The 13,924-nt window shown below is 36.5% G+C and overlaps 1 protein-coding gene across 1 annotated transcript in view; it reads right to left on the reverse strand.

The window, feature by feature from the left end:
• Nucleotides 1-13,924, reverse strand: part of CCDC171 (coiled-coil domain containing 171) — a gene marked incomplete at its 3' end in the record, with an annotated part of 103,521 nt that overhangs the window by 10,972 nt on the left and 78,625 nt on the right. The window contains exons 19-20 of the mRNA XM_010146142.1: nucleotides 4,354-4,499; nucleotides 1,322-1,376 (exon numbers count right to left, since the gene is read on the reverse strand). Of these exons, the coding sequence (XP_010144444.1) occupies nucleotides 1,322-1,376; nucleotides 4,354-4,499 (201 nt within the window). The remainder of the gene's footprint in view (nucleotides 1-1,321; nucleotides 1,377-4,353; nucleotides 4,500-13,924) is intronic.

A 13,924-nucleotide genomic window follows, 5' to 3' on the forward strand; every position in this document is an offset into this window, starting at 1 on the left:
TCCTGACATTTGTAGTTCTTGTGTTTTCCTCATTCCTTAGGCTGACAAACCAGAAAGGACAAATTACTCTGCTACTTAATAATGAGTTATCTGGACCTATCAACTATGTACATCATGAAACTAAGAAGCAGGTGTGGTAACTAAAATTCTCAAAAGAAAAAAAAAAGGGGCAGTTTCTCAATCCATTCATTGCATTAGGAAAATCAGTACTAAGCACGTGACTCTAATTCTTCCCCAAACATTTCAATCCTTGTGCATATACAGCACTGCTTTCTAAATCAAAATGTAAACTTGCAGTCCAGAACCATAAATTCTTAAGGCCAAGAACATTAGACATACATCTTACTATAAAAAAACAGCATCTTCTGCATTACATCCATTTTCCAAACTTAAAAGAAGCCAGTATGAAGAAGATGGGGACACAGAGGAAGACGTTACCTATTAGCACAGTTTGCATCTAAAACACTGTTTAGGTATTGTCACTTTTTTTGAAATTAAAGGAATGAGAAACTTGAAAAAGGTATCTGAAAATTAAATTAAAAGCAGTTTTGGTGGACACCAAACCAAGGAATAGGCTGGGAATTCGAGTTGCAGTAAGGGAAATGAACACTCCAAGGTAAAGAAACGCTTCTTTTGCTCTGTATTGCTCTGAACTAAAACCAGTAATAAAACAATCAGCCTCTAGAGCTACAGTTAAAAACAGCCCTTTCTCACAAATATTTAATGCATACAGCTTTGCTGGACCTTCAAAGGATACTATACCAGAGCAAAATAGTACAAGTCAAAGAGACAACCTAAGATTATTACTCAATTTAAGAAGTTTTAAAAAAAATATGTAAGTTTTTGATTACAGGTTAATATTTACTGTCTTTTCCTCATTTTATTTATCATGTATCAAAGATTAAAGTAGCATGCACAAAGCTGAATGTCTTATGGCCACAGTGTATATGACCTCACCAGATGACCTCCACCTTACTCAGTAGAAATAGTTAACTCAGCAGCAATTCCGAATTGTTTGGATAATCAATAGTCTTCACTTGACAACCAGAAATAGCATTCAGTGACTGAGGGAAGGAAGGTGAATTTTGTAATAAGGTTTGCATTAAAATAAGAAATCTACATACTACAAACTTCTATTTTATTCCACTAAATATTACTGGGTTTTGGAGATGACAGACATTGAAGATGGAAACTTAAACTCTAAGGAAACAAAGTTGCTTTACAAAAATTTCTAGTCCCCTTCTTTCCTGAGAATAGGCCATTGTTAAAACCTCAATGTCTTTGGTAATACAAATGCAGAAGGAACACTTCAAACTCTTACCTTATGAAGAGTGGCTTCCACAGATTTCATATGACTAATAATCAATTCTTTGTCTCTATTACGAGAGAGGGAAAAAAAAAACAGAATAGTTAATACAACTTAAGCTCTATTGATGTAGAAATCCATTTTCTGCTACTGTATAACCATCATGTCTTTAAAATAATTGTTGATAACTCAAACTGCTATTTTTGTATCTCTCCTTTTTATATCTCCCATGCAAACCCTAAAAAATAGTTCCTGGACTACTATTTGGCACCTTTCCGTAAGAAAGATACTTCTGTTGTGGATAAGCAATTAAACTAGCTGTATTTATAGACATAGCAATGAACAACCATTGTGTTCTTGGGGAAGAAATCCCCAGACTTGGACAAAAGACTTGGATAAAAACGGCATGCTGAATGGAATCCAGGCTCTTGCAGGAAGAGATTCTCATACACTGACAAATTTTCATTAATTATGTGGGCCTAACAACTATGTACGTATATGCATGTAAGTTTTCCTGTGTTCTCTAAACCTGAACACTCCACTGGTCCTTTTCCAAAAGATATCCAGTCAAGGATCCTAACCTTACAAACCAGAAGTCTGGAGAATGAAATACTACTCTCATGCCTTTTTGCAGATTAGGGCTTCAGTAAGAAGGACAGTTTTGATCATTACGCTGCCATAAAAAAAAAACCTTGGTCTCATCTGAGGCATTGACAGAAACGGAATTAAAGTTGCATAATACCATATGACTACAGAGACAAGGACAGCATGACCACCAAAAACACCACAGGAAATCAAATTCAATCTATGCCAGAAAATAGCACCTCAGTATTCCAGGACTGTCTTCTACCTTGCCAGCTATGTGAACATTTTGTCTGAACTCTTACAGTTCCTAAAACAGCAGTCAAAACCATGGCTTTCTTCTGCCTGAAATGACTTCTGCTTCCTCATTTCTTGTTCTCATTTCTTCTTCTCTTTTATGGAAGGTGGCCAGAAAAGTAGGATTGGCTTTTACACTCTTAGGAAAGCTGTCACACAGATTTTACTCTTTTCAGGGTCCTGCCTTTCTTTGGACTAGATTCTCAGGAACCTGCTGTTCACCTTCTCTGCCGGACTCATTTATGTAGTGACTGCTATCTGTCAGGGGGAAGTCAGTTCTAGAGAGCCAGTTCAACACCATTCATTTCTAAGTTAGTTACTGACATAGAAATCAGTCTGTTGTTTGCATATTCTCAGATGTGGACCACAGAAAAGCAAGTATCTTTAGACAGACCCAGGTTAGTAGGTGATGCCCAAGCTCTTATTTTTGTGAACAGAAAGCCCTCTGACTATGGTTGATCTATTATCTTAAACAACATCCTAAAATAAAAGTAGTATTTGTTTATGCACCTAGGAAAAAAGTTTTAAACAATTAATCCACGTTTCGCTCAATCTTTATTTCTTATCTTCATCACCTCCTAAAGGTTTAAGGGAAATTGAAATTGGATCATAGAACTATTCTTTAGGATTCTTATCCAGGAATGTCCTTCAGGTATAAGAACCTGCCTCATGCCATCTTTTACACAATAGCTGGGGTTTGATGAAGGTCTGATAGAGTATTTCTATCTAGCTGAGAAATGACCAAAAGGCTACTAAACTTTAAAAGGCCACTAAACTGCTATCAGACACTTCTATCGATACTGCTTCCTAATCTGGAGGAAAGTGAAATAGAACTGCTGGCCACCACTGCAAGAAGATCAAGATAGCCATTCTGAGAATGAGAACCACCTTGCTATCTTTTAAAGCAGTACAAAGATTAGTAAAGAACTTGAAAGACATCCACAAATGGCTTAGAATCACTCCAGTTACGGAAGAGGTATTGAAATAAGATTTTCTGGATAAAAGTGAAGTCTATTTCACCTACTTTTGCTTACATGTTTTGAAGACAAAAAAACATTTGTTGTGAAGAATTCATAGACAAACAAAAGGTAGGGGTTTTTCTTTGTCAATATTCAACTGCTACACACAGAAATAAAACCAATTTTAAAACCACTTCACATTAAAAGAACCTTTTCTGAATATATGAGACACAGTGAATGATCTTTACTAGAGTGCATAAAATAAGTTGGGGCAGGGTGAAAAGGGGCAAGCTTCCCAGAACAAATCCTTCTTCAGGTCACAACTGCTTTAATACACTCATACTTAATAACATTAGTCATTTTAATTAGCTTGTTAAACATTTCACTGATAAGTATATTAATTACATTATTTCACTTGTGCATAAAACCTTTAAAGCTTCTAAGCTATTTTTCTTCAGAGGTCAAATGTATCCCAGGTATAATGAAAAATTTTAATTTAAAATTAAACTTCTTGGTAAAATCTTAGCCATAGACCAACAATATTCAAAGGACATTCTACAATAAGAGTCATAAATAACAGAGTCTGCAAAGATTTATCTGACTATATGACTGTAAGAAGTTAGTAATAATCTCATTCAAGTCAAGAGAACACCTTTTACCTGCCAATTTTGAAAAGATTGGTCCCAGAACATTTCCTTCCATTCCCCAGGTTATGTCTAAATCCAAAACTCTCTGAAATCAGCTGAAATACGTATCCTGTTCCTAAGACTAGGTCCAAACTGGATATCAGCCTCTCTGGCGGTTAAGACCTGCCGCCTAGCTGACATTTTTGTATTTGTTATAAATAAACAGTTTCTCCCTCTAAAAAGATGATGTGGAAAATAGAGAAAACAAACAATCATTTCTTAAATAATTGGAGTGTTAGGGACCTGCCAAACAGATTTTGTCAAATTAGTAAGATCAGTGGCAAACAAAAATGGCTATGCTCCCAGAATTTGGAGCACTGTTATTGGGTAACTCAGAAAACACACCATCTCCTATCTTGAACTAAGAGTTTTCTTTTTAGAAAACTATCACTGAATTTCAAAGAGAGACAGATGTACTTTTGTTTTCTAGCGTTACATTAGCTAGGGCTAAAACCCTGTGCATGAAAGTAAGAATTGATCTTTTGTCCGTTTTAAGTGATCTCCCCAAGGTCCCAGCGCTCACTTCGCTGCCATGCAGAGGGCACTCTCTGCATCATGGATGCTCTCTTTCAGTCGACGCTTGTCCTGCTCCAGCTGGGTAAGAAGTCTATTGAGCTGACGCAGAGATTGATCTTTTCTTCTCAGCTCTGTCTTTGCCTCAGAGAGTCTCTGCAAGCAGACAGAAAGCAGAGTTACTTGTCAGCCCAAATAATTAACTTCAATTTATGCCATAGGCTATTAAACAAAGTGGAAAACAGACTGACTGTGAAGTAGATTTGGACCATTACATACTGTGGTTTTATGAATTCTCTAGCAAAAACAGTTTTTAGTATATTGTCTATGTACAAATATGCTTTATACAATAAAGTGATTTGTTGAAAAAATGGTTACATATACTATGCTGGAGATACTGTATTTACAAATACCAGATCTAAACACAGAGGAAATGATCAAAATATTGAAGCATTAAAGAGAACAGAATAATTCTCGAAATTTAATTTAAAATTAACATTAAAGAATTCACCAAGAAAGGGAAGAAACAAAGTAGCATTATTCAGAAATTTCAGGATTTCAAAAAATAAGATTCTAATCTTCTCTGTTAGTGCATTAAGAACAGTTTTCCTGCAGTTCTTGCTGAGAATAAATCACTATTTTATGGTACTTTCACTATTTTAACATCAGGTTCCAAATATACAAAATAGTACCCTTTTTTTTTTTTAAATGTTTCTCGCTGGCTTAGAATTAACACGACTGCTTTAAATCAATTCAGATTAATCCAACAGATGACAAATAGCACACAGAACTAATTAATACAGGACCTGGCTAGTTGCTACTTCTTTCTGCTGCGATAAATCAATACTTTTATAGACTGGAGTATTAATAATGTGATTGCATAGTTTGCTAAATGTTACTTGTTACTTACAGCTGTTAATTGCCTTTTTAGAAAGAAATTATAATAGGTGGCTCTAAACATTCTTTTACAAATTCCTTGACAGATTCTAAACCACTATAGAAGGACACCGAAGGCTGCACAGTTGCAAGACTGAGCTCTTGCACCTTGTTTTCAAAATATATGGATATGTTTTCTGCTTAAGTTCTAAGAATGTTCTACATAATTTGTACTCAGAAATACTTGACCTGTACTGGGGAATACGGCATACATGTATCGTGCTGTGGATATGTATCAAGCACAGTATACACCAAAGCCTGATAAAAATATAGAGGGAACTGAAAACAACTAATCTGAAAAAGCTTCAGACCCAGCAAAGCATCAACAGCATTTAAGGAAAAAAAAAAGCTCTAACTTCTACAAAATAACAAAGTACAATATAAAACTGCATAATCCAGCAAAATAAACGAATCAGTGGATTGGCACAAGTTTCGTTCAAACATTTCTCAAGACAAAAAAGCAACCAGTTATTTCAATAGTGTATTTGAAATGTACAGTACCACTATCCGAATTCTGTTTAGCAGTTGGCACAATCCAGGCTGAAATTAATCACTGCTGCCTGACAAAAAAAACCCCAACCCATCAAGGTGTATTTAAGAAACTCTAAACCCCAGAAATGTTAATACTAGTCTTGCTCAAATTAACACAGGTTGAATGACTCTATTCTGCCTCTTATGACATCAGTTTCAATGAAGAATGCTATTTTTCACCTAAGATCTCATTTTTCCACTCCATTATTAGCATAAAGATACCCAAAACCAGAAGTGTTGCTTTCAGAAATTCACACTAATACCACTGTCAGCTGTGAAAGCCCTGTTTGAACAACTGAATTTGTGATTTTCAGAAAACTTATTTCCAAGAAACCAGATGTGGATTAGCAAGTATAAAAGGAGCTATCTTTAATCTAAGATCAAAGAACTGTTTTTACTCTGTTCACTGTTTGCTTGTTTTAGTCTAAGTCAGCACTGAGGAAGCAGCTCTGAAAACTGCGTCACGTCCGCCCTGGCCCATATTCCCATCTTTTGACAAACAAAATTTATTGAACAGGTAACAACGTCTCTGGTCCCAATGCTTTGTCCACCCCACTTTCCCATCTGACTAAAAAAAATCTGGTTTTAAGAACTGAGCCCTGTCCAACGTAGAATAGGTAATTCTGCTAATATTCTGATGCAAGCAACTTTTGATGTAGAGGCTGCTGGAGCAGAGCCTGGCTCCAAGATTCTGGTAGTCTAAATGAGTGGAGAAAGACAGAATTACTGACCACAAATGGCAAAGAGACCCAGTAGGTGTCAAAAATCTTCTGGGAGCTGCTAAATAACCCTGCTTACCAAATGCAAGTGAAGGCCTATTAATGAGGTAGTAACAGGGATGAAAGCATGAAGCCTCTTTGTGAGGCAAGGCCAGCAACCACAATAGCTGGTGATGAAGCAATATAGAAATGACAAAAACAAGTATCTCACTGAAGAGCTTATTTATCATATTCAAAACTTTCACCATTTTTTTCAGACATCTCCTAAGGATTCAGACTTCAGCTGTCAAGAATATTGCAATATCTAAGCAAAATGTGAACTGATTTTAGCACTTGAAAAGCAAGTTTAGCATTCATGTGAAGTTCCTTGCTACTGTGGGTTAAAGTCAGGCCTTGGAAATTGCTCAAATACAGTGAAGAGTATTCTAAAGTAATGGCTGCTAAGCCTCTCTTTTTTTTTTCTTCTTCAGATTGATCTAATTAAAACCCTTGATAAACTTTATGGACTCTAATATTTCCAGCTGAGTGACTGAAACCAAGAGGGTGTGCCTCAAGGCAGCAAGGCAACAATGATAAGCAGCAGGTTAGCCACTAATTTCTCAGCCAGGGTAGATTGTGAAAGTGTGATGTTCTGATATCCAAGAAAGTGTTCAGGAGAGAATAGGATAAATCAAGTTTAATAACTCTGCTCCTAATTGTTCCCTCAATGCTCCACTCTAATTACTTGGAGAACTCTCCTGACTGTCACCTGATATTAGGTTGTTGGAGGCTGAGTGTGGAGCAGTGAGATAATCAATAAACATTTAGTGGGGAGAAGAATGAAGATCCCGTTAAGCAGTGGGAACCTGCAGCACCCAAAGCCCTTCTGCTCATGAGAAAACCTATGGGAGAGCCATAGTGATTGCAAAGCAATAATCCAAAGCACTGTTTTTAGGCCTTGAGGCCTTTAGGCAACAGTACATTTGAGAAAAAAAGGTTAACACGGTCATCCTAATTACAGCCCATTTTCACATTCTTCATATATAAGGGAAGACAAGCCAATTAGGTAGAAAGGAAGATAAGGGAAGTTTTATTTGTATACTAATTAAACCCCTGATGAAATTAAAGGAAAAACATACAGCTCTGTAATTGTGTCTGAGAAAGGTCACTTCAGGTTCAGCTATCAGAAAAGCACAGCCTTGAGATATTTCACTTAATCCACAATATAGCCCTTATTTTGCCCCCCAGGTCTTAGTATTTACAAAAATAAGAAAATTTCAAGACCTGATAACGCATTTATCTTGAAATGTTTTCTGTGGACAATTACAATTGTTAGGAAGTTGAGGCTAAATATGATAAGAATGAAGGCTTTAAAAACCTACTATGTCTGCACATAGTTCTGTGAAGATGCTGAGCTTTCACTTTCAAGCACAAGTGATTCTGAACCAACTTTGAAGCCAAACTAATTTATTGACATTCTGTAAAATGCCAGCTATCTGCTTAGTTCAGATGTTTAGGCATTCGGGTGCTAATTCAGGCATCACTGCACTCCTTCCTCTACAGTCCACCAAAAGCTCATAGATCAGCTGAGTTTTCATCAAATTCCTTAGAAGGAGTTGCCTTTAGAGATATTTCAGATTTAGGCTTTTTTCCCTATAAATTGAGCATGAAAAGCATTTGTTGGCGAGAATAGCAAGAAACTGATAGCACTGAAGAAAAAGCTCATAGGAAGTCTGTCAGCTGGGTCCTTCCACAAATAACTTTAACAAGCTTAGGCTTTTGCTTTCTTCAAAACCAGTTACTAAATAAATCAGAGTTTAACACTGTCATTCTTTACAAGCAAAAAAGCACTTTATTCAAAATGTAACAGTAGGACAATTATTGTAGATGAATGATGACAGTCACATCACTTAATTCATGCAAAGCATGTGTGATGCATCTATACAGAGAGTGTATTTTCCAAGATCAACTAAAGCTAGATCAAACTGCTTATTAAATTAGATTTAAATTGCACAGACAACACAGCACTACAAGATATGCAAATATATTGCAGAATGTGTATTATGAACTAATTTGTGAAATTAAAGATTTTGTCTTCAGGATGAAGTTCTATATGTATATTTCCATTTAGATGCAAAATGGTACTTTTTAAAAGATCTGTATACAGAAAACTGTCCACATAACTAACAGAATTCCACAATGAAAAAAGAATACAAAGTTTAGCCAGCATTCATTCCTCTATTAGCTTAAACACGCTTCCCATTATCCCTGTTGGCAAATATAATCTTCATCCTGGTCTCTGAGTGTCCCTCAAAAGACAGTCTACAGATAAACTGGAGAAGTCTTGCATCTTCAAACTGTCCAAATCCAAAAGGTACAAGCACTTATAGTAATATTTAATGTCAGCTGTATTTTTAGTGTGTATGACTGCAATGCAAACTAAATTACATTAGCTCAAACAACAAAACTGAATTTCCACAGGATGTTTTCTGAAGAGAATTCTTACTTAGCAAAAACAATTCAAAATGAAACTTCTTCTATCAAAATAGGAGATTAAAAATCTCTGGGAAAAAAATTCTGTGGAAAAAAAACCCCATAACTAAGACTTCTCAACGATATATGAAAAAATCTAAGACATACATTTAGACCTATGTCAACAAATAAGATGGATTTACACTTCTTGACTGGAAACCACACTGCCATATCAACATATAGTATCTAGATTCACTGTGTGTTTCACAAAGCTTGCAGTAGTGTCTTAAAACAGTTTGGAATGAACTCCATGAGGCTGTTCTGCTCTTGCAAAGCAAAGGTAACCTGAGGCTGATGGCCCATGACATCCCTTCAATAACAAGTGCTTTCACATGCCCTTTAAACTTCTTCAGGAGGAGAAATGTGAGTACTCAAAAGGACATTTGAATGAGCTGTATCTGCTTTGCAGAAAAAGCAGTGATATTTTTAACCTCTTTGCTACTGGACCTCATCCTAACAGCAGCAACCTTTTCATATGCCAGTGTTCCAAGAGAGGACATATCTGATGACTCTTCTCTGAAGTACATGACGGAGCACGGAAGCAGTTAAATATAGCTTATAGATCACGGTGTTTCTAACAATGTGCAAAATGGCTCTTCACATCTTTGAAAGTGCCCTGTGTAATGATGTCACAGAGCTCAAGCAGGTCTACTAAGAAAAACAGTAAAACCAATCAGCGCACTGATTTTAGTAAATACCAACAAAACACTAGTGAATGAAGGGATACTTGCAGACATATTTTCACATTTCTGATACAATGTCAAATACAATTGCTTGTAATTGTCTTATATAAGAAACCCTCATAATATTGGAGTACAAACAATGCTAACAGCACAAAGCTTTAGCCAAATCAGTACCATAAAAACGTCAAGCAATCTTCTAAGGACTACTACAAGTTAAATGACGGTGCAGATAGCTTAAAAAGCAACTGTGATATTCTAGAAGATTGAGAACTTAAGTATTAAGACATATTTTAAAAAAATTATTCAAGAGTCACTCCTGAATCATCTAATCACTGGATTGGATGAGGAAAATCCAAGTTTTCATCTTGCAAGAGATTTTTCTTAGAAAAACAATCTGAAATAGTAGGCACTCTCAGAGTGAAAGCGAATACTATTACTCAAGTATGTCTAGACAACAGTGCATTTATTGACTGACACATAGCTCTCAGATATCCTAGCAAGTGTAGGTACCACAAGCATTTTACCTGCTGTGGTTCAGGCTGGATTACAGTGCTCAAAGACTTAAAGCTAGGCTTAATATCTCTATGTTACAATGCAGACTTATTTCTCAAGAGAAAACCTATTATGATCAACAAGAAAGGAATGCATTTTTCAATTGCATTAGCTCAAAATGTTGAGCAAAAGATGACTGAATAAGCCTTATGAAGTCACTGAGCTGTGCGTGCTTTAAAGTTATTGTGGATTAAAAGAGCTTATTACTTAAAACGCAGTAGCTATTCCTGAATAATTCCACATAATAACACTTCTTCTAGAAGAGACATGTCTTACGTTCACGTGTCACTCAGCTTCAAAGTAAAACTAAACAAAACTTTGCAAGTTTCTACATAAAGCACAAAATATAATCTCCCCACACATAAACTAGATTTTCATCACCTGTTAGTATTAGCAAACAAAACATTGGTGTTAAAATGTGTTAGCTAGGTAAACTGCTGCATTTGAGGAGAAACAGAAGTTGAAAAAAGTTGAAGGCCATCTTTTTGAATACCAGGATGCACTGGGCCTTCCAGGCATATACTAATCCAATCAGAGATAATAACCAAGCCCTACTTTTAAACAATGTTTTGGAAAATGTTAAAGTACATAATAACATTTACGCACATGATAATCTAGAAATTTTTATCATCTTCTGAGCTAAGTGAATTATGTTAGTATTACTGGAAAGCTGCATAGAAGGATTATGCCACCTTAATAAAAGACATTTTTAGAAAAAATTGGGCTTTATCACTGAGTTTTAAAGGTATTAGAAAAACCCTTGATGTTAAGCGAGAATGAATTTTTGGAATCATACACGTAGTGGCATGAGTACATGATCATTCACCACTGACATGATGTTTCTTTTTCATCTCTAGAAAAGTAAATTCCTTTCCCATCACAATACCTAAGCCTGTCCAAGATGCAGCCCTGCAGGAGCAGCAGCTTTTCTGTGCTTTGGCAGTGTCATGCCTTTAAATCAGTAACTTAAGTGCCACAGAAAAGAGAATTCTGAGGTGGTGGGGTATTTTTCCACTGTTTCGCTTTTTACCCTGATAGACCCACCAGCCTTATAGTTGATACAGTACCAAGATTTCAAAGAGGTGGTTTATACCTGCTACTGCAAAAGAGGGTTTTTCGTAACTCTCTCATGTACCTGTAAGTAAGGCATCTAACTCCACAGGAAAACTCTGATGCTGCTCTGTAACACTACTCACAGCTATACACAAGCATCTGCAACACCACTGCTTAATGTTTCTACACATTATCTAATTGTGCACACTAGAACACACTGAACAGGATAAAGATACACAGAGCACTTAGACTTTATCTTTACTATGGTTTACAAGTGCTACTACATCACATGTACGTACACAGAAATATTTACCTGGATATCTAGGACAATACAACATACTGCAGCAGTTTCTTGCATTTCCTTATAAGTGAACAGGGCTCAAACCATCAGTCTCCGATCATGCCCTACCAGTCTTAATGATCATGCATTACCAGTGACATTTCTAAGCCCAGGAACAGACTATTTTAAGTTCTCCAGAAATATTCTTCCACTGAATCTGCATCACTCGATTTGTTTGGGAGTATTTCTAAATAAGATAATTCAGGAAGTAGGAGAAACAACGGCAATAAAATTACCAACAATGACAATGAAACGTTACCTAAAAGTTAAATAACCATCATTTCATTCCCATTGTTTATTTAAAACGGCATACAATTTGAAGTCAGTGGGAATCTGAACACAGACTACAAAGTTATCAGGCACAGATTAAATAACAGCATTATGCTTCAGAACTAAACTTAAGAAACGAGTATTATTGTACACTGGATACATCACTTCAGACAAGGTTCAAAAACTGGGAATCCTACGAGACTTTAGATAGTTTCAATACTGTCCCGGTTTGAGCCTTAACAAATACATTTCCTACTGAATCACACACAGGTGAGCTGAACTTAAGGTTCAGTTCTGAGGAAGAAAATATACTGCCTGTGACCTCAATATACTGGTGGTCCCAGTTAAACTGTTTCATCACATTAAGCAGTTATGGACAATGCCAAGTATTTATGCCACCTAAAGTTTTGATCTGGCTTCAGCTAGAGTTTGTATTTTTCTTTGATTAATGAATTGGACAAATCTTTTTTTAATGTCATGAATATTAACATGGGCTTCAGCAGATTTATCACTTTATACTGCTTACATTCAAACACTGTGGCCTCCTTCAGAATAGTTGTGACCAAACCATACATTTGTGTTAATGTATCTGAGTTTCCACAGATTGCTCCAAATGCTGGTTAGTGTATGCAATTTTATTTTAATATTATGCTACACACATCCTGCTGCATGAAGTATCTGCAGGGGGAAAACATGTATAGTGATTCTCTTTATCCCTTTTACTCTTTAAACCTCAATAAAGTAAGAATGAATGGATAACTATGTACTTTCATACTTAAAAGACTATTCTTTTATACAGGTCACCCCATCCCTTCCTTCATTAAAAACCAGAAAGCAGTCTTCTTAGCAGAAACAACAGATATAGTAAAACAAAATTCAGTAATTTAATAGCCAACTTTTAAATCATCCTGTTGAAAAAACATCAAAGATATACCAATATTCAGCAAAGGAAAACAAAGTCTTATAAAGGCACATTGACTTGGTGCCTCCCTTCCCTCTGGATATGCTTTGTGTCATAACGAGTGCCAACTGAGAGCACAAACCTTAAACAAGGAATACTTTTCTTCTGAGCACAGCACACACAGATCCTGAAGCAGACATGGTAAAACACTGACAGCAACAAATCACTGCAACTGTTAAACTGAATCATTATTCCTATTTTTCACTTTTGCTATGTTTCCTAAGACAAAATGGCATCATGATGGTACAAAATTTGGAAAATTACCTGCTTCACTCACCTACAGAAGCAACTGTAATAAATATGCCTTATTATGAAACACATCGGATGACACCACACAACTAATTATTTCAGTAAATTATTAACTTTAAGAACACTTATTCCTTCATTCTCACATCTGAGAAATTTTCTTGTACAAAGTCAAAGTCTTTGGGACTGTTACTTAGAATTGAGAATCCTAAATTAATAATTTTTAAATCACTAATTATTTATCGTATAGTCCACAGACAAACACCAATTAAGGTGGGTTTACTTTAGCCAGAAGTTTTTTTTTAAGTTTTTTAAAGTCCTTCGGTTATGGCGTAGGATGTGACGCAGTTTCGGTAGAGGGGGAGGAGGCTGCTGCCTTTGTTCAGCACCGTGTAGGTAGGGGGAATGGGGACAGTAGCATGCTCCATGCTCCCTGTAGGAAGCTTCGGGAAAAGAGTCTCCCCACAGCTACAATCTGTTCCCACCTCTGGCCAAGTCTGCACCAATCAGCGCCTCTGTGAATAAATCTGTCTAAGAGGGGAAATGCCTTTGGTAAGGCCTTTTGCTTTTTTGGAGGGCTTTTGTATGGGAGGGTCTAGGGCAGAAGCGACCATGTGGTCACCTAGGTAACGTAAGAGAAGGCTGGGGCAAGACATGTTGTTACTGCCCTTTTCCTTCAGTCAGTGACAAGTTGGCAGGGTGAAGCCCTGAAATCCTCAAAGAGCACTGGTGGGAAAACCAAGGGCTGGAAATGCTCATGGACGACGGTCTCCTGCTGG

This window comes from Buceros rhinoceros, unplaced genomic scaffold, assembly GCF_000710305.1.
Source record: "Buceros rhinoceros silvestris isolate BGI_N320 unplaced genomic scaffold, ASM71030v1 scaffold8662, whole genome shotgun sequence".
NCBI classification, from domain to species: Eukaryota; Metazoa; Chordata; class Aves; order Bucerotiformes; family Bucerotidae; genus Buceros; species Buceros rhinoceros.